This window comes from Diabrotica virgifera, chromosome 8 (genome assembly GCF_917563875.1).
Source record: "Diabrotica virgifera virgifera chromosome 8, PGI_DIABVI_V3a".
Lineage (NCBI taxonomy): Eukaryota > Metazoa > Arthropoda > Insecta > Coleoptera > Chrysomelidae > Diabrotica > Diabrotica virgifera.
Window position 1 is genome coordinate 58,563,456 of NC_065450.1, and position 26,549 is coordinate 58,590,004.

At 32.8% G+C, this 26,549-nt stretch overlaps 1 protein-coding gene across 1 annotated transcript in view; it reads left to right on the forward strand.

Moving 5' to 3' along the window:
• Positions 1-10,057: 10,057 nt before the first annotated feature.
• The window catches only part of LOC126889288 (cholinesterase 1-like), a 148,618-nt gene continuing 132,126 nt past the window's right edge, over positions 10,058-26,549 (forward strand). Inside the window, exon 1 of the mRNA XM_050657414.1 lies at positions 10,058-10,187. Within this exon, the coding sequence (XP_050513371.1) occupies positions 10,119-10,187 (69 nt within the window). The 5' untranslated portion in view covers positions 10,058-10,118. The remainder of the gene's footprint in view (positions 10,188-26,549) is intronic.

Sequence of the window (26,549 nt, forward strand, 5' to 3'; positions counted from 1 at the left end):
ACAGAAACTCGAAACAAATGACTGAATGAAAAGCCCCATAAGACCTTAAAATTATTGTGTAAATAAAACCGCATACATGATTTTAACACATTTATTAATGTGTTAAGATCATGTATGTGGTGTGTGTCTATTTGAAATAAACATTTATTATATACAGTCGACTCTCGTTAATTCGAAACTCGAGGGACTCTTAAAATATTACGAATTATTGAGTGTTTGAAATATCAAATGGTTCGAAATTTGTGAGGGAAAATAAATAAAACTTCGAATTATTAAGTGTTGATCAATTATTATTTATTAACTGCTATTCTATAACGATGACAAAAGTTTAGAGGTACATTCGTGTACATACATGTATGTATTCATAATGTGAATTAATCAATCTTTCGAAAGAACTCTATTATACTATACTGCTTTGCTTCAAAGCACATTGCTGCTGCCCAGACTGCTCAATATCTTTTTTTAAGAGAAAAAGTGCCTGAAATGCTTTTTCATCACTTTCGTTCTGTAGACAAGGTATCGAACGAGGATCTTGCTTCCTTAACTGAAACAAAGGCGCGTTGAAAGAAGTTTGAAAACTGTACTTACTATAATCTTTTCGCCTCTTTCTCTCTGCAACTTTGAATTGTCGAGGGTTGGACGCCGATGAGTTCGAATTAACGCGTCGTTTTGTCATATAGCAATGATTTTTTTCTCTCGAATTACCAAGTGCATAAAAATGTATTGATTTAGTTCGAAATATAAAGAGATTTTGTAGGGAACTCGTGATAACTTTGAATTATAGATAGTTTCGAATTATCGCAGGTTTGAGTTAACGCGAGTCGACTGTATTTGACTTTTATGTGAGCGGTAGCTACTTTATCTAATACATAAACATACCCTTAAAGTAATCTTCATTCTTAAACTGTAAACTGCACACTTTCATATAGCGACTAGGCTCCTTTCCCATCTTTAGAAGATATTTCCATACATTTCTTTTTTCAACTAAACTGCCATTGAATAGAATTCTATCTAGTTTATGCTTTTTAGGGAAAGAATGAAACGACAAATTACTATTACGCTTTATCCAAGAATCACATTGAGGCACACACCATTCATAATTCGATTTTTTGCCATAACTCAATAAAAACTAACACGATTTTAAGAATTGAAAAATGTAAGGTTATGTATTAAAGTATATTTGAAAGGTTCGAAATAAATACGCGATGGCGCTGCAATCTTCAACGAGATTGTCACGGTGGCTATACCACCAAAAAGCCATGTTTTAGGGACGAATAAATTCATACGTGTTAAATACCTACCAAAGAGCCACGTTTCAGAAACGAATAAATACATACGTATAATATACGTGTTAAAATTTCGTATCAGTAATGTCATTTTTTGATAGATGTTACGTAACAATACAAAAAAACCGAAATTTAACGTTAAAGTAACGTTATCTTGCTAGCTGGGATATTAATCATGTGCTTGGTAATGGTATATGGTAATGGTATATCGGGGCAGGACCCACTTGTGAGCCCTTCAGACACTTAGACCTCCGACGGCGGGTCCATTGTATCACCCCTATCTTGCTGATCAGATCAGGTCCATAAGAACCTGGTCTTCGGCATTTATGGGGCCCAGGCTGCACCGAGCTCCCATGCTAGTCCCCCAGAAACCTTATGGCCTCACAGAAAGCCACAAGTCTCTTGAAAGACATCTCCCTCACCTGGCTCGGCTGCATAGATGCCGATCCCAGGATCTGCCACCTCCGATAGGCCAATACCGGGCACTCCCAGAGGACATGTGAGGAGATTTCCTCCTCCTCATTACATAGACGACACCATGAGCCATCCGCCAGTCCAAGCAGATGAAGGTGCCGTCGGAGTCTACAGTGGCCGGTGAGCATACCGACCACCAGGGAGCATCTTCTACGATCCAGAAGAAGCAGTCGGGCTATAAGACTTTTGGATGGCCCCACTATGTGGAGCCTGGCCTGTCTCATGCTTCTACAACTGGCCCAGTAGTCCTGGAACCTCCGCATAAGAAGCTCCCTGAGACTACCCCGACCAGTACTGAAGGGCACTCCAATCACAGGTTCGGGTCCCACAGGCAGAGAGGATGAGCCCCGTCTTTCCAGGGCATCAGCCCGTTCGTTACCTTCCACACCTGTGTGTCCCGGTACCCATACCAACCTAACCCTGTTGGTTATAGCAACATCATCCAGAGCTTTCTTGCACTCAAGAACCAGCTTAGAGCTGATCCTGGGTGCTTCCAGAGCGCTTAGCGCTGCCTGGAATCATGTGCTTACACTAGCAACAATTTCATCATTCGAATTCAAAAGGTTTCATAACGATCCGTCTTACTTTAAGAAAATATAGAGGTGTAACCCCAGTTTCACACACTAAGAATTTGAACGTGCGATCCCTAGAACGCACGATTACATTCCAATGGTGTCTTTGGCAACCCCATGGTAACTTTTTACGTTATACTCACTTTCACGAACCTATATCACACGGCGCGGCGGTTGGAACGTTCGCTGAAGTCGCCGTGTAATGGGAAAGTTACCATGGGATTGCTTGAGCTACCATTTGGAATGTCATCGTGCGGTCTAGCGATCACACGTTCAAATTCTTAGTGTGTGAAACTGGGCTTATGCTTTTTTTCCTTGCTTATATGTTAATTTTGATGATCAGAATTGATTTGCTATTAAAACTTACACACGCCCAAACTTATATGGAATCATCTGATATTTCTTACTATTTCGTGCGAATTTAATAAAACGAACACACGAAGTCAAACAATATTTATTTTAAAGCAATTTAATAACAAATACATAACAACTAAATAAAACAATAAAGTATTTAACAAACAAATTTAAAGTAGTTGTTTTAAAGACAATAGCATACAAAATTTCAATATAAACCGAATACTGTTTAAATTGTTTTTATTTATTTTTTTGTATTTTGTGGTACTCAGTGTTTTGTCTAGTCCTTATGCAAGCTTCAGTTTGCGTGGGCACGCTCCTAATCAAATTATTAAAATTTTGTTGTCGTAGGTTGCTCCATCCTTTAAGACCAGCTTGTACAAGCCTTGCGGTGTTTTGTGGATTATCCTGACGAGCTCTAATTTTCCTTTTAAGCATACCCCACAAATACTCTATAGGATTAAGCTCGGGTGAGCGAGCAGGCCACTCCATACAAGGGATACTTTCTGCTTCAATGATGTCTGTAGTCACTCTAATGGTATGTAGAGTGTCGAGGTCCATTATCATGCAATACAATTAAATTTTCTCCTGTTGCTCCTCTCCAGAGCCTGACTACAGGTTATCAACATACCTGTGAGCAGTTAAAGTTGATTGGATAAAAATTAAAGGAGTTTTTTTGCGGATCACAATTCCTTTCCAGAACATTACACTACCCCTGGTATATTTGTGAACAGATCTGACAGTTTTCGTTATTGCTTGTCTTCCTCGACCTCTAAGTATACGATTTCGTGGGTCATCTGATTTTACACAAATCCTGACTTTTTTGAAAATAGCCCATTTTGTCAATTTCCAATGTTCCGTTTAATTGTTTAATTTTTGATATTAAATTACGCCCTCTAGCGGTTGACCTACAATTATGAAAATAATTTCCAGGCTTTTCCGGAGGTAACTTTTGTTATAAATATTTTTTTCTCAAAACTGTACAATAAATGGTTCCTGAGCTTTGGCTAAGAGCCATTCTTATTGGGACACCCGGTACATCCGTACCATTTTCTGCGTCTCCTTATGTTTCTTTTTCCGTGACTCATTCCCTGTATAATCAATTGAAGTAAGTTATATCTCTCTCCACGTGTAACATATCCGAGATATTCTAATTTTCTTGTTTTGATGGTATTCAAAATTTTCATTTTTTTAATACGTTTTTCTAAGAACCTCTTTGTTTGTGGCGTACTCTGTCCACGATATGTTCAGAATTCTCCTGTTCGCCCACAGCTCGAATGATTATAGTTTTTTCATTGATGCCGCATTCAAGGTCCAAGCCTCCATTCCATAAAACAAAGTCGAGAAAACGTAGCACCTAGCCAACCTAACTCTTAACTCCAACTTCAAATCTCGTGCAGAGCATTTTTCTCATTTTTTTTTAAATTGGCTCTAGCCTTTTCTATTCTGATTTTGATTTCCTGGAAGTAATCACATGTGGAGTTGATCGTTGTTCCAAGGTTCTCGTTATTTCTTTGAGTTTTCGATATTCTCATAAATTTTTTATTCTCGACGTTCATTGTTAAACCGTACTCTTGTCCAAACTCCGTTATACTGGTCACCAGCCTCTGAAGATCCTAATATTTTCTGTGTGTTATACTAAATGTCCATAATTATTTTCGTCAACAGAATGTTTCTTATACCGTTAACATTCCAGTTCAGACATCATCCACAGCAAGGTAAAGGGATATGGAAAATAACTATACAGTGAGGACGTTTGAGTTGGAATAAATTCATCATCTCGAGAATGAGCTAATTGGAAGAAAAATCCTGAGACAGGTCGATTTTTATTTTTAAATTATGACTTTTTGGCATCTATGTCATACTATTTTCGTCATCCATCTGAGCGTGATGACGTAATCGGTGATTTTTTTAAATGAGAGTGGGGTGATTGCTCCGGAGAGTGTAGTTACTTAGTGTAGTTAGGTCCTCGTTTAGAGCTCGTTCTCCAACTTCCTTACTACATATTATCTTGGAAGCCAATAACTAGGTCGTCTGCATAAGCGAATTTTCCCGATTTTGTTTCAGGTATATCTGCTGTATAAAGGTTAAATAATAAAGGAGCTAGCACTGAGCCTTGAGGTAAGCCGTTGTTAAGTTTTATAACGTTACTTCGTGCACCATTTATATAAACCTGAAACAGTCTGTTAGTTAGTAGATTGTTTATCAGCTGACAAGTTTTGAGACAGGGTATGATTTTCATCAACTTATAAATAAGGTCCTCTCTCCACACAGTGTCATAGGCAGCCGTTAGGTCTATAAATGTTATGGCAGATTTTTCACGTCTTTCAAAGCCAGCTTCGATGAATGTAGTTAAGGACAGCACTTGGTCACAGCAGCTTCGTCCTCTTCTAAATCCAGCTTGCTCAATTGGTACAGCGTCCTCAATGGTGTTACATATTCTATTATATAAGAGTCGTTCTAGTAATTTATAACAGCAACTGAGTAAGGCGATAGGCCGGTAACTTTCAGGTTGTCTTTGCCAGGCTTCTGGATTGCGATAATTTTTGTTCTTTTGAATTCTGGGGGTAGCATAGCTGTAGTCACAAAATAATTCTTTGAGCCATTGTCTTGTTTTTGTACCAGTGTGGACTATAAACTCAGGATATATTCCATCGAAACCAGCTGCTTTTCCCGTTTTGGTTTGGTTAAGTGCTTCGTTTATTTCATCCAATGAGAAGGCACGTGAGTATTCTGATGTTGCGGAAGTATTTGCTTTAAGTTGTTTAAGAGCTTTTTTACCGTCGATGTATGAGTTTTCTCAGATAGAGCTCGAGAGTTCTCAATTATTCTATTGGCTGTCTTATTTGGCTCAATTATTGATTTGTTTAAGTGTTGTGCTCTGCTTGCTTCGCCCAGTTTGCGGATCAGTCCCCATGCCTTCCGACTGGAACGGGAGAAATCAATATGTTCTACGGTAGACTTCCATTTATTAAGTCTAGTTGACTGATTTAAAAAAATTCGTCATATAGTTTTTGGGCTTTCTTCCGTCCAGCCTGGGATGTACTCCTTTCGGAAACCTCGGGGGATATGTTTTTTGGCAATGGAGATAACCATTCTAAAAAACGGTGATAATTGTTGGCCTTCGGGTCAATGAAGCGAATGCAGGTGTCCAGCTCTTTGGTGTATTCAGGCCAATTTGCTTTGTTAAAATTCCAACGTGGTTTCGGCGTGGATTCAACGATAGGAATTTGTATGCCTATTTCGATTATGACAGGTCGATATTGGCTGCGGGGGAAACTAGGCAGTACAGTTCGGGAGCTTGGGAGTGGTTGCAACTGTGAATTACTCGAAACCCAGCATACATCGGGGTTGTAGCCTTTGCGCCATCTTCTAGAAAAGAAAGTAGTTTTATCTTTTAGACTATGGATAAGGTGAATATTGTTTCCTTCGGCCCACTCCAGGAGTTTTTCCCCATTTTCATCATTGTTTTCATACCCCCATTTGTTATGGTGACTGTTAAAGTCCCCAATGGAAACTGTAGGTTGGTTGTCCTCAGCTTTGATTACATTTATTGGCCATTTAGTTAATGGTGGTTTGTAGATGTTCTTTCTGGTTATACCATTCACTTCTGTAGAGATTATGGATACACTATTTTCGCAGCTGCAGTCCGTTAAATACCTTGGAATTTTGTATACTGTTATGCACGTAAGTTGCAGTGCCGTAAACATTGCTGTAAGTGGCTCCAATCATGCTATATCCCTGAATTTTACCCCTCTTAAGAAGCTCGGTTTATGATGGTGCGTGAGTTTATTGAATGACTATGACGTCAACGTTATTTTCGATTAGTTATTTTGAAAAAATTCAGATTTTGATCTACTAAGTCCCTCTATGTTTATTTGACATATACGGAGAGTTGGTCCGATACGTCTCGTCAAATGGTGTTGATAAAAACCTTTGTAGTTTTCCATATTCCTATATGGAGATTCCTTTTCTTGCTTTTCTTTATCTTTCTGGTTGCCAGGATAGCTCAGCGGCTAGTTTGGCGTCCAAAAATTGATAGACCATTTAGCGTTACCCAGGGTGCACCACGTGGACGCGATTTATTACTACACCCCAATGGTTTAACTGTTTACCAGGTAGTTCTTGAGTCCCTACGTAAAGCCTCATTACTTGCTGATCCCCAGATTCAGAGCTTTATATTGGGTCAATTCAAGTTTGTCGAATTGGAATGTTTTTGTAGCAGATCGGGTAGCAAATACACAATCAATAAAGAAAACCTTTGTTTGGTATCAGGTTATATCTTATTGGAATCCACCAGACATGTTCAATAGAGATGTAGCAGTGAAACATTTGTTGGTTTATTTATATTGATGGCATGTCACACCATTTTTATCACTTTAGGTAGGTAGGTATTTAGGAATAATATTTATTTTACGCAATATTACAAATATTCGACAAAAAAAGCAGATTACCTTGTCAAATATTCAAGGACAAAGTAGCATTTGGTTATCAGCTTGGGAAAGATATTCGTCATTTAAAAATATTTAAATTAAAAAAAAATAATATTTAATTCCTAGCGAACTAGTTCAAAATGCATATAAATTTTATAGTACGGGGGATGCAACAAAAACATGTTAATAAAGTTTTGAAACCGTTTTCTTGAGATAGGACTGCGAATGGGCTGGCTGGATTAGTGGTACATCTAGTGGTACCCTTATTAAAATACACGATTCTTTATCATCTATATTTTGTTGTGGCCAATCATTTTCCTTTCTGTAGATCAAGACCAGTTTCTTTACCATTAATCTGAAGCTATTTTCTTGTGACATCTTTTTCAAATTTACTATTTGAATTGGGAATAGGCCATAATATACATACATTCAGTACATTCAATTTATTAGATGTTTCGACTGCCACTTCGGAACATTTTGTTAACGATTTCCAAAAAGAGAGAGAGAGAGAGAGAGAGAGAGAGAGAGAGAGAGAGAGAAATTTTTTCCTTTTTATCAAATGATGAGGATAACAAGCATAATGTTGCCATTTTCTTCCTCGAATTATATTTTGCGTAGGCTTTATAGTCCATTAAAATGTTACATTTTTTAGGCCGTACCTTGCATTTCTTAGAGGAGTCAATTTTATTTCTTTAATGTGTAGGGGGGATCAGTAGAAGCTTAAGTTCAAGTTTATGGGGTCGCCATCCTTATCCCCCGGTCGCCATCTTGGAAATGGGGTGCAAAGGGGTCTCGCGCTATATCTCGTAAAATACCAACCCTATGGAAAATCTAATTAAACATTAAATGTAGCAAATTAAATTTTTCACAATTTTGTTTCTATTACTTTTTATCGTCAAGTGACCAACAAAAAGATATAACCAAAAATATGTAAATTTTTTTTAACAAGTTTCCTTTTGGATGTTTTAACTTTTTTTCAGTTCATTTTAAAATAGAATAACATTATAGCAATTTTGTAGAGGGTTTTTCAGCGAAAAATTTCCACTATAAACTTGTTTAATTCTATTTATTTATAAGGTTTTACAGCGCTCCAAACTTGACCAGATTCTCGAATGCTCATAGGGATACAATAAAAAAAAAGTTAGGCTTACTTTTCTATCTATATATATTTTTTATTCATACAATTTATTATGATTTTAACATTCCTATGCTATTATTAATCTGTTTTTGACCTTTCTTCCCACTATAAAACTTATAACTCTAAGCATATATAGAAAACGCCCAAGAAGTTGTTTGAGGACAAATTCGCCGCTTCACAAGAAGAATGACGCAACCGCAAAATGTAAAATTCTTAAGCAGAGCAAAAAAACGATTTTTGATATCAAGATCATAAAGTATGATAAAAATTAGCCATTCACCACACCGTGGTCAGGATCTCGAGATATAAGCGTTTTTTGGGGTGTGCCGCTTGTATATGAAGTAACATAACTTTTTTCCTATTATATATTTTGACTTAAAATTTTCCAAAAAACTTCTTCATGAACTATATTTTATTGTAGTGTTGGTTAAAATTATAAACTAAAAAGTTTGTCACTCAAATTTTTTAAGTAAACATGAAACTAACGAAATGTGATGACAAAATGTTAATAAATTAACAACTCCTTTTTTAATGTGTTTAAACATTTTGGACAAATTTTATTGTTATCTACATACTTCAAAGATGACACACTAAATTTTTAAAAGGAAATATTTACAGCGACCAAAGATACAGCGAGGTAAATTTGAAAAATCATCAAAATAGATTTTTGGCATTTTTGTATAAAATTTATTTTTTTAACATGTTCCACCAACTCTAGATAAAAATAAACTTCATATTCGAATTCAGCGACCTCGAATACATAAAAATAGACCAACATTGACCATTCACCTTAAATTTGATTTTCGTGGTTGGCCTAACGGTTAATGCCGCTCGTCTAATATTATAGATAGAAAAGCATTATTTTTCTACGAGAATTCCAGAATCTGGTCAAGTTTGGAGCGCTGTAAAACCTAGATAATAAATAAAATTAAACAACTTTATAGTGAAAATTGTTTATTTAAAAATCCTCTACAAAATCGCTATGATGATATTTTATTGTGAAATGAACGTAAAAAAAGTTATAACCTACAAAAGGAAATTTCTTACAAAATTTTCTCTTATTTTTGTTTATAACTTTTTTGTTGGTCACTTTACGATAAAAAGTAATAGATATAAAATTGTAGAAAATTGAATTTGCTTCATTTTATGTTAAATTAAATTTTCTGTAGGGTAGCTAGTTAACGAGATACAGCGCGAAAGCCCTTTGCACCTCTTTTCCAAGATGGCGGCCGGGAGACAAGGGCCTCAACCCCAAAAACTTGAACTTAAGCTTCTACTGAACCCCCCTAGATATTAAAAAAATAAAATTGACTCCTCTAAGCAATGCACACTAAATGTAACATTTCAATGGACTATTACTCAATACATTTTTTTTCTGAGAGCGATATACATTACCGTGAAAACAGACTAGGAATTATGTTGGAGTGTTAGTAAGATAAAAAGTCGGAGCGTGAATGGAGCCGAGTGTCCAACTAGTAGTTCTTCCCAATCTGAACGTGAATACCCCGCTCAAGTAGTCTGTCCAAACGTGGACGATAGACGGCTAAGAAGAAGAAGAAGAAGAAGATTGAATATTATTTATTATTACAGTACCATTTCCCTTGTCCGCTGGTAAGATAATTAGCTCCCGAACAATATCTTTAATTCGATCTTTAATCCCGTTTTAAATTTACCTACTTTATCTTGATTGGCGTATTATTATAACTATGCTTATTAGACTGACCTTGACAATACAAAATAATTAAATCTCTTCTCTGAAGACAATATAAATAAACTATAGATTGGTGAATGTCCATTCTACCTGTTTTTTTTTTTGGTTTGAATCGCTCATTTGAATAAAGATTTTTGTAAATACGTAACAATGAAATTTTTGAGATATGTAACCAGTAAAATATTATTGGTTGCTCTAGCTACTAATTTTGTTACTGGGGTAAGTAGATATTCTATAAATTTATTATCGATTTTTCAATTTCGTTGTTTTTTACATCTAAATAGTCTAGCCGGTTAAGATAGCGAAAATGTCTCCAGTGGTACAGCAATATTCCAAAAATAAAAATACTACGTTGTTATACATCAAAGAGTATTCAACTAAATTAATTTTTAGACTCCTAGCCCCACCCATAAACTTCCAAAAAATTTAAACGTGTTTTTTCGTTTTTTGGCAATATCTTGGGTTCTAATCATACACTGAACCAAAAAAGTACGTAAATATAATGAAAAAAACATTGATTCAAAAACGGGGAGCATTAATTTTCGTTCAAAGATCAGTATCATTGGTCCAATGTAAGTAGATACATTAACTAATGCCCAAAAACATTAATTTTTATGAATTAGTACGTTCGTTCAATGTACTTTCTAGTTAAGAATCAATGTATCGGTACATTAAATCAATGTATCGGTACACTGAATCAATGGATCGGTACATTAAATCAATGGATCGGTACATTAATTTTTAACTAGAAAGTACATTGAACCAACGTACTAATTCATAAAAATTAATGTTTTTGAGCATTAGTTAATGTATCTACTTACATTGGACCAACGATACTGATCATTGGACGAAAATTAATGCTCCCCGTTTTTGAATCAATGTTTTTTCATTATATTTACGTACATTTTTGGTTCAGTGAACGGCATCTTTATGTATATTTGTACATAACATACAAATAGTTAATAAGTAAACAAAATGACGACTTAATATCTACATAAATATTTCTCATATAGGTTAAAGCAACGATTTTTTGCCGATTCTCAAACTAATGTTAAGTATTATCTATAAGTTTAAAGAAAAAAACATATATTTTTAATTAACAGAAACAACTTTTTATAATGTAATTTGGAAAAAACTGAATAACTAAATATAACAGAAATTGATTCTTCTTATAAAATATATAAAAAATACAGTGCTAGTCAAAAGTCCGTACCCCCCTCGTATCTTTTGAACGGCTGTACCTATAATAGTGAAATTTGGAGGGAGGAAATAAACGGACGTAAGCTTCTTAACTAGTTATGACAGGTGACGTAATAGTGACAGATGACGTTACAGAGCCACTGTGACCGATAATTTTAAATGGGACCGTATGGCAAGTGATACCTCGTTTGAAAGGTATTGAAAATACCTATTCAGTCATAATAATTTTGTTTGAGTTTAAGCTAATTTTGATGAACAAATGAAATAAATATAAAATTGTAGATTGTAGTTTCGCATTTAATTAATAAAAATTCAAAATTCCGCCTATGTTTACTTGTCAAACAGATTGACGTTGACGTAAAAACTACTAGAGAATTAAAAAACGTTAACTTTTTTGACAAAAAATCCATAGGCGGATATTTGAATTTTTATTAATTGAATTCGAAACTACAATATTATATTTATTTAATTTATTCACCAAAATCAAAATCAACCTAAACCCAAAAAAATTAATATGACTAAACAGGTATTTTAATTACCTTTCAAACGAGGTATCACTTGCCATAAGGTCCTATTTAAAATTATCGGTCACAGTGGCTCTGTAACGTCATCTGTCACTATTACGTCACCTGTCATAACTAGTTAAGAAGCTTACGTCCGTTTATTTCCTCCCTTCAAATTTCACTATTATAGGTATACCCGTTCAAAGGATACGAGGGGGGTGAGGACTTTTGACTAGCACTGTATATATTTATATTATATAAAAAATGTATACCTGATATCGTGAAAATAAATACATCTACAATAACATCTCCATAAATACAACATCTCTGTGGGATTAATTATCACCACCCATACAAAAAGCAAATGGTTGAATGGCATTTTTCTTTGATTTCAAAAATCTAATATGATCTTCGACTTCTTGCTGGGTCTTCCCGATGTAAGAATGATTACTGAAAATCTCTGATGTATATTTGATTAGTTCGTACAAAATATCGATGTAGAACCCAAAGAATAACTGCATGTTAGCCATATACAATTTATTATAATAATTATTATAAAAAAATAAATCTAAATAGTGAACATAGTTGTATTTTTGGGTATCACTTTTTTTTATAGAAATATTTTAATTTATCCTGAAAAAAAAATGCTAGATGTTGAGATGTTTATTTTTACTTTGATAGATACTACCGACTGCAAGAGTTAATAATATTTTTCAATTATTTACGGTTTAATCACCTAAAGATTTAATTTACTAATCTTTTATAAGATTACACCATTTAGAAATATTTTCAAATGGTTCTTATTTTCTTTTACCTATGGGTCGAATTAGCTTTTGAAAAAATTTACAGAGAACAAAAATTAATTAATACTGGATATGCAGGATTGAATAATAAAATAGGTACTTACATTCCGTAATGTCTTCAAGGGTAATCTTTTCAAATAAAAATTTATTTGTTTTACCCTTGATATGACTTTCACACTGAAAAAAGGAGATAATTCTTTCGAAATTGCTGTCCCATCCATCAATAAGTCCATTTCCATTTCCAAATGCCACTCCAAAGTCCATATCAATCTGCAAAAGTGGAAATAGAAGTACAACTTTTCTTTATAGAAATCCAACAAAATAATTTATAAATACAGTTAAAAATATATGTAAATACATACCTTAGAAAAATCAACCAAATCACTAGTGCCAAACACCGCTCCTCAGAGTCTGCAGGGTGACTATCTGCTAGGAGGCTGCAACTGTTGTCACGTGATTTTTTTACACCAATAAAAACATTTATAGAGTTTTAAGAAATGTATCAGTTTATGTACAAGATCATTGCTCATTGTACATTGCTCATGTCAAGATCATGAATTGATCATTGATTCAGGTATATTACATTAATACAATGATTGCGTTACATCAAAACAATGTATCGAGTTATTAATCAAAGTCGAAAACATTGATTTAATGTTACGAAAACAGTGATTCAATAAACGAGTTCGTAATTTAAAGAACACTGTACATTAGTGCAACGTTTTATATTCATTAATTTAACCGCATAATCCTGATGTATAATTTCATATACATATACAATGAACAAATTATTAGTATCATGAAAAAAGTCATTGGATAGATAAAAAGATTCATTGGATTAATGATTCTATTCAATATTTTTTAATGAATAGAATTACATTGTAATAATGAATATGGTCATTACTTAATGACTACGTGTTTATAGTATTACCGAAATTTTCATTGAGTCAATGTAAAAAAAGTCAATGGTTGGCGTTCATTGGTACTATGTACAATATTTTTTTCAGTGTAGTCGAAACTTCTTTTTTCTTTCACTTTGTATTTTTTTTTAATGATCAACACAATATTTTTCTTCAAAATTTTTGGTGCGAAATTCAATTTTTTTGTTTTTGAAAATTTTAAACCTCGTTTAAAAAAATAGGCTGGAGAAATTTTCTTTTCAGACTTTTATAGGGTGAGGGGCATCATGGTCAAAATAACGAAAATTAATTTTTCGGTATTTTCTTTAATGGTTTTGGACTCCGATTCAATTTTAAAATCATTTTCTGCCTTAATTTTTCTTTTAATACAACCCAAAAAAGATCAAAAAAATTTTTTTAGAATCCTAGACCTGAACACAATTTAAAAAAAAATCGAAACTTATTTTTTCGTTTTTTGGCGTTATATTCGGTTCTAATCATCGTAGAAACTTCTTTTTTCTTTTAGTTTGAAGGTTTTTTATTTCCTCAACCATACTCAAAACGGTTAAAGAAAATACTTAAAAATAGGATGGCGGTTTTTGACAAAAAACGGTTTTTGGTTTTACTGGTTTTTTGCTTACGGTTTAACCTGGCGGTTATAACCGGCCAAATAAACCAGTTTTTGCAAAAACCGGTTTTAGGTTTTTTTAATCCAATAGGTTACAATGTTACATTTACGATGCACCACTCGACTCGATACTCGATATCAATATGATCAAAATTAGTACCTACTATCGAAAGAACATCAATATCATTATAAATAAAACACAATCTTTAATAAAACTATTTTATTCTATTATTATATTTATTTATTAGTTTATTATTATTATGTATTTATTGATGTTTAATATAACATAGCGCAAGATTAATATATACATATTGCAATAATATAGGGTGAGGCAGATAACTGGCCTATTAGAAATATCTCGAGAACTAAAGGCAACAGAATCATGAAAATTGGAGTAAAGGGGTTTTGAAGGATGATCTATTAAATGAAAATATTTTCATCTCTTCCGGTTATACCGGAAGTTGCTTATAACTTCGTTTTTTTTTAATGGGACACCCTGTATATTTTTACATTTTTGGATTCTCTTCGACGTCTTCTTTCTTAAAATATGAGGTTTTGTTATATTACACAGGGTATTTTAAAAGATAATTACGTTTTTTTATTAATTTCGTAGCAATATTCACACCCTGTAGAATTGTAGTAGTTTGGCATCTAAAACTCTACTTACGTTCAAATGATTTTTAATATATTCTACTATTGTTAATAATCATTGGTATAGCTAAATTTTTTATTTTAGTATACAGGGTTGGTCGAAACTCGGAATGAGTATTTTCTGAGTTTTCTTAAATGGAACACCCTGTATTTTTGTATTGTATTGAAATGATATTTTATAGTACTTTTTTATTTCTTAAGCATTCCCTATACCTAACTGCTTTAATTTGTGAGTTATTGGTGATTCAAGCTAAACATTAATTGCAACAAAAAATACGTAAAATTTTATTAGGTTGGCCGTGAAAATACTCAATCCCAAATAATTTTTCAGAAATTAAATACATATTAATCCAGACTGGTCCTTAAAATTACCAATAATGGTGTAGCTATCAAAATACCTACGTAGTTAAGATTGTTGTTGCGATTAACAATTAATCACAAATTAAAGCAGTTAGGTATAGGGAATGCTTAAGAAATAAAAAAGTACCACAAAATATCATTTCATTACAATACTAAAATACAGGGTGTTCCATTTAAGAAAACTCAGAAAATACTCATTCCGAGTTTCGACCAACCCTGTATACTAAAATAAAAAATTTAGCTATGCTAAAGAAGACATCGAAGAGAATCCAAAAATGTAAAAATATACAGGATGTCCCATTAAAAAAAACGAAGTTATAAGCAACTTCCGGTATAACCGGAAGGTGCAAAGAGATGAAAATATTTTCATTTAATAGATCATCCTTCAAAACCCCTTTATTCAAATTTTCATGATTCTGTTGCCTTTAGTTCTCGAGATATTTCTAATAGGCCCTTTATTTTCCTTACCCTGTATACAATTTAACCCAACCATTTCAACTTATAAAAAATTTCCCAGACTCTTTCAAATGGGATTTAAAAATAAAATAGTATCAACATAAATATTTTTCTTAAAAATAAATTGAATAATGCAATTTATCTTTTATTTTTACTAGGTACCATCAAAAGAAATTTATCATGTATTTCTTTTAACACGTTTGTATATTTGTATAATAGGTACATTTTAACTGATTTAATACTTCCTGTATGGGTGTATCGTTTTGAAAAGGTAGGGAAATCCTTGGAGATTCGTATTCGCAATCGGTAATTCGATATTCATAGTCAGAACATTATTTTTGGCAATCAGAAAAAGTCATTCACCCACTTTCAATATCAAAAGTCAAGTGTGAAAAATAGATGATGTTTGCGTCTATTTCAACCAGATCACTTCTTATGTAAATATTATGATTACAAATACCTTTTCAACGAAATATTATAATAAAACTTAATTGTTTCTGGCTGATTTGAGTTTGCACTTTCAGGTTGCTTCTGTTTTTATAAAATAAAATTTGAATTATGGTTTTGTTTGGAATAATTACTTGAGAATAATAATTATGATTGAGATCCAAAATAATACCTAACCTAATCCTAATCACCGTAAAAACGTAATAACCGGTTTTTACTTTAAAAAGAAAAAACCGGTTATAACCAGGACCAAAAACAACCGGCAAAACCGGTTATTGCGAAGTAAAAAAACCGGTTTTAGTTTAAAACCGGTAGGTTTTTCTCATCCCTACCTAAAAATGATTTTTTGTTATTTTGACCATGATGCCCTATAAAATCTGAAAAAAAATCGTGGAGATAACTTGACATGCAACAAATAATATATTTATTATTCGGCATTTTGTTCCGCCCAATCTTTTTAAACGAAGTTTAAAATGTTGAAAAGTAAAAATAATTTAATTTTGCGTAAAAAATTTTGAAAAATAGAATGTGTTGCAGAAAATAAAAAAAACCTCCCTACAGTAGGTATAGTGCAAATAAAAGGAATAAATTCGTTATTTCGTAAACCGGCGATATTAGGGAAAAATCCCGAAACAGGTCGATTTTTGTTTTTAAATTATGATATTTTGGCATATATGTCATACTAGTGACGTCATCCGTCTGGGCGTGATGACGTAATCGATAATTTTTTTAAATGAGAATAGGGGTCGAGTGCTAGCTCATTTGAAAGGTCTTATCATCATTCTCTTTGCCTTATCCCTATGCAGGGTCAGCTTGCCTAATTGCATTTCTCCACACAATTCTATCTTGGGTCATATCAATGTTAATCCCCTTTACCAACATGTCCTGCCTAATCGTCTCCCCCAGGTCTTCTTTGGTCTTTCTCTCCTACTCCTTCCAGGAATCTACACTTCAGCTATTCAACATTATGACTAACTTTTCTGAAAATATCTACAGGGTGGGCGTATTTGAACCTTGTTTCTCTGACCATCGAGCACAATTTATATCTATTGATTCTGATCTTAAAGTTGTTGACACTAATCAATCACTTCAACGGTCTATTACTTCTTCTGGTTTGCAGAAGCTTAAATATGCACTAGCTGGTACAAAGATGGACTTTTTCTATGACACCAATAACGATCCCGATGTCTTGATGTTCTTTTTAACTGAAACTTATAACAACTTAATATTAAAGTTTTTTCCATTAAAAAAAGTACGACAAACTGCTAAAATAACACCCGTGCAATGGTTTAATGACGAATTAAGGTCTTACAGATCTAATCTTTCTCTCATTAAACACATTGCAGATGTCACTAAGGATCCCGATATTTTCAAACTATATAAACAACAAAAATATGAATATAATCGGCAGTTACAAAATGCTAAAAAGTCGGCTTACTCTGGTTTTATTACTAACTCCAATAATAAACCTAGAGACTGCTGGAAAATATTAAACTTCGAAAGAGGCAATACAAGATCCAGTTCGGTACAACCAGATCTATCTCCAGACGAAATAAATCAATTTTTTATTACAATCGCAGAGAATATAATTACATCCCTTCCCACTATTAATAACGATATCCTCTTCAGTTACAGAAACTATCCTTCCCCGAGTAAGTCCTTTTGTTTCCGACCCGTTGTGGAAGATGAGATCTCTCAAATAATTAAATCTCTTAATAATTCCAATTGTAAGGACGTTCACGAAATTAATAGCAAAATTTTAAAAGAAACTTACCAAATAGTTTTAACACCTTTCACTCATCTTATTAACTTAATTTTATCAACTGGAGTATTTCCAGAAGCACTAAAGTACTCAAAGGTACTACCTATCTATAAAAAAGGTGATTCCTCGAAAGCTGACAATTACAGACCCATAAGCATTGTTTCTACATTCGGGAAAGTGATTGAAAAGGTGATCAAACAACAATTATATTCTTATTTTGAGTCTAAAAGTTATTTTAGCAACTCGCAATATGGATTCAGAAGTGCTCGTTCTACTACAAACGCGGTATACAGGGTGGTGAATCGGAAAACGGGCCATAGGAAACTCAATGTAAAATTTTAAACTGTTGAATTCCTGCTTCCCTAATTATGTTACATCAAAAGTCATGAGAAGTTATTTGTAGAGGATTGAAATCTGTATTAAAAACAGAAGTTACAATCGTTCTACGATTTAAACACATTCCAAAATTTTGAAGAGTATAATGTATTTACCGCAGTAGGTATGTGTGGGCATGTTAGGCCACACGTTATTATTTAACTGACAGTGAGCACACTATTGACTGAAGAAAATATCTTTATTATTAATACTTTCTCCTTAACTGAGGGTATCTGATCAACTTTATTGTGTTTTAAACAATAAATGATAAAATAAATAAAGAAATTGACAGTTCAAATTGTTAATATAATAAATTCATTGTCACCGAATGCACTCTTATACACATTATTGCACTGTGTGTGGCGTAACTTTGGCGTATTTCTCTGAAAATTGTATTATATTTTTACAAAATTTTGAATAATTATTGTTCGTAGAACAATATTAACAGTTGTTTTCAATACAGATTTCAATTCTCTACAAATAGTTTCTTATGACTTTTGATGTAAAATAATTAGGGAAGCAGGAATTCAACAGTTTAGATTTTTACATTGAGTTTCCTATGACCCGTGTTCCAATTCACCACCCGGTATAATATTGTGAGCGAGGTGATTGAGGGGCTTGAACGTGGCAATCGCATAGCAATTTCTCTCTGCGATTTGTCGAAGGCTTTTGACTGCGTTTCACATGACATTTTGCTCCACAAATTAAACTATTATGGAATCAGAGGTATCCCTCTTAAGCTTATCTCTTCGTACCTATGTGGTAGACACCAGGCTGTAGTGTCTAAAGGTTATCTCTCCGATTTTCGACCCGTAAAACATGGAGTCCCACAAGGTTCGGTCTTGGGACCTCTTTTATTCATTATATATGTCAACGATTTGCCTCATTTCATATCTCCGTACAAATCAGTACAATTTGCGGATGATACGACATACATAATATCAGGTAATAAAAATGAGGATTTAAAAATGGCTTACGAGGAAGTCTCTGATAAATCTAGCACATGGTTTGCTGCGAACAAACTAAAACTCAATACTGAAAAAACGCAGGACTTGATTATATCTGCAAGTGGTTTACATGGCGATCCAGATGACAAAGACACTGCTAAACTATTAGGAATAACCATAGACAATCGATTGAACTGGTCGGCTCATATTTCACAAGTAAAGGCGAAGCTGTCTAGTTCATTGTTTCTTATTCGTCAACTATCAAGGGTTGTCAACTTTGAGACATTGAAGGTGACATATTTTTCTTTATTTCACTCACACCTAAGCTATGGATTAATCTTATGGGGCAATTCAACAAATGCTCTTCAAATTTTCAGGATGCAAAAGAAAGCTATCCGGATTTTAGCAGGGGTTAGTTATCTGGAACATTGCCGACCTCTCTTCATCAAATTAAAAATTATGCCGCTACCTACTCTGTTGATATATCAAGTTCTGACTGAAATTCACAGAAAAAGGTCCCATTTAACAAAGCAGTCTGATGTTCACGTTCACAATACGCGATACTCTCACTATTTACGAACAAATCGCTCTAGATTGCGTCTTTCAGATAAAAATTGTCTTAATTATAACTACTACAATATTTTACCAAAAGATATTAAACAGCTAAGCTGTAACAGTTTCAAAAAAGTAATAAAAAGGTATCTGTTGAAACATTGCTTTTATTGCTCGGAAGAATATATGACTCATTGCAGAACATCTACTGAAATGCTTACCGTGACACAAAATATTTTTTGTTAATCTATATTCTTGTTTGTGATACATATTTATAAGTTGTGTATTATATTTCTGTTTTATATACCTTGTGATTTTATATACCTTGTAATTTTTATATTCCTTATTTTGACTTTGTAATTTTGACTTGCTACAAACAATTTTTTTTGTAAAGTAGTTAAATAAATCTATCTATCTTCTTCGTATTGGGTAAATAACGTCGCGATGTTGAACATGACCTATGCTCTCTCATTTTGGCATCAATTGGTGCAACACCTAGACTTCCCCTAATATACTCATTTCTAATTTTATCCTTCTTTGTCACTCCACTCATCCATCTGACCATTCTCATTTCAGTCACATGAATTCGTTGTTCCTCTTTCTTTTTCACTGCCCAACATTCAGTTCCGTACAGCATAGTCGGTCTTATGGCTGTTTTATAGAATTTTCCCTTCAGCTTCATTGGAATTTTTCTGCCACACAACACACCACTCGCTTCTTTCCATTTCATCCATCCAGCCCTAATTCTACTGCATGCATCTCGATCTATTTCTCCATTACCCTGTAATACCGTTTCATCGTTCCTTCTTAGGGGACCTAAGTCCTAGGTACTTAAAATTATTGCTTTTCACAATCATTTCACCATCCAAAAATACCATTTTATTTGTAGTAACTCCATCTTTAAATGAACATTCCAAATACTCTGTTTTTGTCCTACTAAGTTTTAAACCTATTTCCTCCAGAGCTTGTCTCCACTGTTCCAGTTTTTGTTCTAAGTCTATTTCACTATTTCCTATTAACACTACATCATCAGCATACATTAGGCACCATGGGATGCTACCCTGTAGTTTCGCTGTTATCTGGTCCAAAACTAATGAGAATAAATAAGGACTAAGCACCGAGCCTTGTTGCAATCCTACTTTCACTTGAAATTTATCAGTCTCTCCCACACCTGTTCTAACACTAGTCGTTACTCCCTCATACATATCTCTCACAATCTTTACATATTCGCCAGGGACTCCTTTCTAATTGAGTGCCCACCACAGAATCTCTCGAGGAACTCTATCATATGCTTTGTCAAGATCAATAAATACCATATGAGCGTTGTTCTCTTTATTCCTGTATTTTTTCATCAGTTGCCTTACAATGAAAATTGCATCTGTTGTTGATCTGCCCTGCATAAAGCCAAATTGATTATCGGATATTTCGGTTTCTTCACGTATATGTCTATCAATTACTCTCTTCCATATTTTGATGGTGTGGCTAAGTATGTAGTTTTATAATAGCCCTGTAGTTTGTACATTGTTGTATGTCTCCCTTGTTTTTGTAGACAGGTACTAATAATATACTGCTTCTCCATTCGTCTGGCATTTGTCCAACTTCCATAATTCTATTAAATAAACCTGCTAGCCAACTTATTCCTGTCTCTCCCAATGCTCTCCATACTTCCCCAGGAATGTCATCTGGTCCGACTGTTTTTCCTTTCTTTATTTTTTGAAGCTCTTGAGCCACTTCCTTGTTTGTTATTCTGGTAACCATTGCTGTTACTGTCTCCGTTAACTCCACAGGCTCTGTCCGCTTTTTAAATGAGAATAGGGGTCGAGTGCTAGCTCATTTAAAAGGTCTATTTAATAATATAAACATTTACACAATTATTTTTATAGCGTGGCCAAAAAAAATAATTAAATTATTTGACAAAAAAGAAGAATGCACGTAGTTAATTAAATTCAAAATATATTTTACTGTTGCCCAAAAGCAGAAAAAAATGTTTGTTTCAAAAATAAATATTGCTTTTCGATTAAATTCAATGTTCAAGCCAGCTCCCGCCAGCCATCTGCCTCTTAGGAAGTTTGATCATTTAATATAAGCCAAAAGCAATGCATATTTGTGATATAAATTTTTTTTTACTGATTTATAACAGCAATAAGTGTATTTTGAATTAAATATATTACAGAAATTCTTCTTTTTTTTGTCTAATAATTTAAATTTAAAAAAATTTCTGGACACCCTGTATAAATAATTATATAAATATTTATATTACTAATTAGAGAATTTAATGACCTTTCAAATGAGCTAGCACACGACCCCTAGTCTCATTTAAAAAAAGTCATTGATTACGTCATCACGCCCAGATGGACGACGTCACTAAAATATGGCAAACTATCATAATTCAAAAATAAAAATCGACCTGTATTGGGATTTTTTCTTAAAGTCGCCGGTTTACGAAATAACGAATTTATTCCTTTCATTTGCACCATACTGTATAATAATATAATAGTTTTCGATATACAGGGTGTCCAGAAACTCTACCGACAAACGAAGACAGGAGATTCCTCATATAATTTTAAAACATTTTAACCCAATTCATCTTGTCCGAAAATGCTTCCTACGGGAGCTAGAACTCTTTGAAGATGGCGTCTTCTAATTAGTTTTTGTTAAATACCTGCAGAACGCTTCTATTTAGAAAAACAAAAATGTTTACGCATATTTATTTTCCAGACATAAATCGATTCCATTTATTGTGAATTTCTAGTACCGGTCATAGGCGTCCGTTTTGGGTAGGGCAACGGTTATTTTATCGCATAACTTTTTTGCCTTTAACTTTTAAGCATTTTGATACTGGATTATTATATTGTGAGATATTCTAGTAATAAAAGGTACTCTTGATTTAAGTCGGTAGGACACACCGTTTTCTAGAAAAATCGATTTGAAAATTTTTCGTTTTTTGAATTTGAAAAAAAATTGAAAAAAATTTTCAAAAAAAAAACGGTGTATTTTACCAACTTATACCAAGAGTAACTTAGTACTAGAATACCTCATAATTTAATAATCTAAAGTAAAAAATTCTTAAAAAGAAAAAAAATTATGCGATACAATAACCCTTGACCTACCCAAAACATACGCATATGATCGGTACTAGAAATTCGCAATTAATGAAATCGATTTATCTCTAGAATATAAATAAACGTAAATAAACTTTTCGTTTTTCTAAATGGTTTTTTTTAATTTTTTTTTTTGGCAATTCAAAAAACGAAAAATTTTCAAATCGATTCTTCTAGAAAACGGTGTGTTCTACCGACTTAAAGCAAGAGTACCTTTTAGTACTAGCATACCTCATTACTTAATAATCCAGTGTCAAAAATGCTTAATAGTTAAAGATATAAAAGTTATGCGATAAAATAACCGTTGCCCTATTAAAAACGGACGCCTATGACCGGTACTAGAAGTTCACAATAAATGTAATCGATTTATCTCTGGAAGATTAATATGCGTACAGATTTTTCATTTTCAACGAAAACTTTTCGTTTATAAATTTGCAAAAGTCTGTGTGTTATTGCATCGCCGCTCCTGCAATACTTAGAGCAGATGTATCGATGGATTCTTATGTAGTTTTGTCTTCTGAATCCAAATCTGAAAACGGCATTTCGATATCTCAAACCGTCTTCGAGATAATCGACCTCAAAATCTAAAATGTGACGTCACAATCCGGTTATCTCCTATCAGGCACTAAACGTCAGCTGAAATCTTTGATTAGGAAGTAGGCTACTTTTTTAATCTGAATTTGTTAAGCAAAGCAAATGTTATTATTTATATTTGAGTTTGACACTTCGTTAATGTCAAACTAAATTTTAAATTATTTAGCTATAGGGCTTTTCATTCACAGTCATTTGTTTCGAGCTTCTGTCATGTGTCACATAAAATTAATATATCTACGTCATACGTTATTGGCATCCACCATGATACAAACCGAAGACGTATGACGTAGATACATTAATATAATGTGACACATGACAGAAGCTCGAAACAAATGACAATCGATGAAAAGCCCTATTAATAAAATATAAATGACATTTCATAGTGAATTTAATTATTGTAATAATATGTGTAATAAATGTATAAAAATACAATTTGAGTATATTTTGAAAGCAATAATACATATTATACTATATTAATAATGAATCAGTACAAACGATTATATTTGGTAAATTCTCCACTTGACCAGCGACCAGCGCACACAACTCAAAACACAAGTACGCAAATACGGTTGCGTGAAGCGTGGCGCAAAGCCGTGTAATTTACGAGACTCGCTAGGTCTGTAGATCCAAGTAAAGTTCATCAGTAAAAAGTATCTTTATCATGTATGTATTATTTATTTCACAATATTGGAAAATTGTTATTTAAAATGTAGTTTGGAATAAAAAAGTATGTTCTGATATATGAAATTACATCCTTCTAATAAAAAAAAATATTTGACGAATTTTCTCAAATTATGGATACCAACATCATTTTCATTTATAACTCTTGTATTTTTAATTTGACGAAGAAAAGTTATTCTTCATAAAAATCTCTTCTTGGTCTAAGATTTATGATGCAACCATCATGAATCAAATTTTATTAATTTTATACGAGGTATGTAAAAAAATATGAATTTCGAGTAAAGTATCTTTATAGTTCACAACATTTAAATTAGAATGATGTACTTGCACATTAAAACATAATTTTTAATTCTAAACAGTTTTTCGTAATAGCAATTTTCTATATTATGAATTTAAATAGGTATATAAACAAAGTTTTCGTTATGATAATGCTCGCAATTTCAGCTTGTTCTAAATAAAAGCGTTCTGGAGTTATTTAAGAAAAACTAATTACAAGATGCCATCTTGAAGAGCTCTAGCTCTTTTAGGAAACATTTTCGGACTAGAAGAATTGGGTTAAAATGTCTTAAATTTATGTGAGGAATATCCTGTCTTCATTTGTCAGTATAGTTTCTGGACACCCTGTATTGGAAAAAGAACTATTTTAATTTTGTAAATGCAAAGAGCTGTAACTTTTTTTATGTACACATTTTTACTAAGGTGACTAGAGTTAATAGGCTATTGATTATGTATTTTAGAAAGGAACTAAAACGTTAACGGGGTTTTATTATTTCATATAGTCAGTGGACCTCTAAATATGTAAAAACCGCAGAGTGCTACCATTTAAAAGGGTGCGTTTTGAAAAAGGGGTGAATTAGTTCCTAGGCACAGGGTGCATTAGGGTGAGTTGTACAAACACGTCTACAGAAAAAATTTTCCAGGTTCAATTTACTATCAAAACATCACATTTGAAGTCAAAAATATTTTTTTTTTACAAAAATATATTCAAAAGAAAAGCAAGAAAAAAACACGAAAGATAGCAATTTTGGTTTTGGCCCCATAACTTTTTTCCACAGGAACATAGGTATAGGCATTTCTTTACAAAAAAAAAACTTACATCCTTACTCTTTAAAATGACGTTCGGAAAAAGTCTCTGTGATTTATGGTTTCCAAAATATGATTTTTCAAACTTCGCCACTCACAGCGATTTTGGCCCATTTTTCTTGTTACTTCTCAAATATTGTTCTGTAACTTTTTTCTACGTAGCTTTAGGTATATGCAATGTACATTTGATAGGAAGAAAAGTCAATTAGCTTTAAAATGGTCTACTGTGAAAGTCTGTATGACTATTTTTAAGCAAGATATGGTTGTTCAAAGTTTTATACTTTGAATGATTTTTGATATTTTAGGATTATTTTTAAATTTCTCATTACATATAACTTTTTTCATTGTATATTTACATACATTGTACAATAAAAAAGAAAGCTTATTGTGTTTATTTTTGGTGCATGTAAACAATTCTAGGACTATTTTTAAAAAATATATGCTTTTTCAAAATGTGACATATACACATGCAATAGGTCCCACTGGAAAGTTGGAACCATTGGAAAATGGTATTTTTTATTATTAACTTTATGAAAAAAATTCTATATAAAATGCTCTGCATAGTCTAAAACCTAAGATGCAATCATCAGATATAATATTTTATCAATATTGTACGAGGTATATTAAAAAATATGAATTTCGCTCAAGAGTAAAGTACCTTTATATTTCACAATATCCAAAAGTGTTATTAAGAAAAGTTATTTGGAATTACAAATTACGTTATAATGTGTAATTATATTCTTCTAATTGAAAAAAAAATAAAAAATTTAAATTTTTTCTCAAATTAAGGATACCCTTGGATATCCTACGGATATCTTGTTTAAAAATAGTCCTAGAATTTTTTTCAATACACCATTTGAAAGTAAAGAAAATAAGCTTTTTTATTCCACATTGTATATACCTAAATGGCGAAGAAAAAAGTCGTAATGAAAAATTTCAAAAATAATCATTCAAAATATCAAAGATCATTAAAAGTATAAAACCTTGAAAAAGCATAACTTGCATAAAAAGAGCCGTATGACCTTATACGATAAACCATTTTAAAGGTAATTGATTTCTCTTTTTAATATATGTAAATACCTAGAGATGCGTAGAAAAAGTTACAGAACAATGTTTGCGAAATAATGGGGAAAATGGCCCAAAAATGCTGTGAGCGGCGAATTTTATAAAATCCTATTTTGAAAACTGTAAATCCTAGAGACTTTTACTAAACTTCATTTTAAAGAGAAAGGAGGTAAGCTTTTTTCTGTGAAGAAATGCATATATCTATATCCCCGAGGAAAAAATTTATAAGGGAAAAACAAATTTGCTATCTTTCGTGTTCTTTTCTTGCTTTTATTTTAAATATATTTTTGTAAAAAAAATATTTTTGACTTTAAAATGTGATGCTTCGATAGTAACTTTAACCTAGAGCAATTTTCCTGTAGACATGTTTGTACCAAAAGTGCATAAATCTCACCCTATTTCACCCTGTGCCTAGAGACTTATTTACACCTTTCTCAGAAACGCACCCATCTAAATGGTAGCACTCCGCGGTTT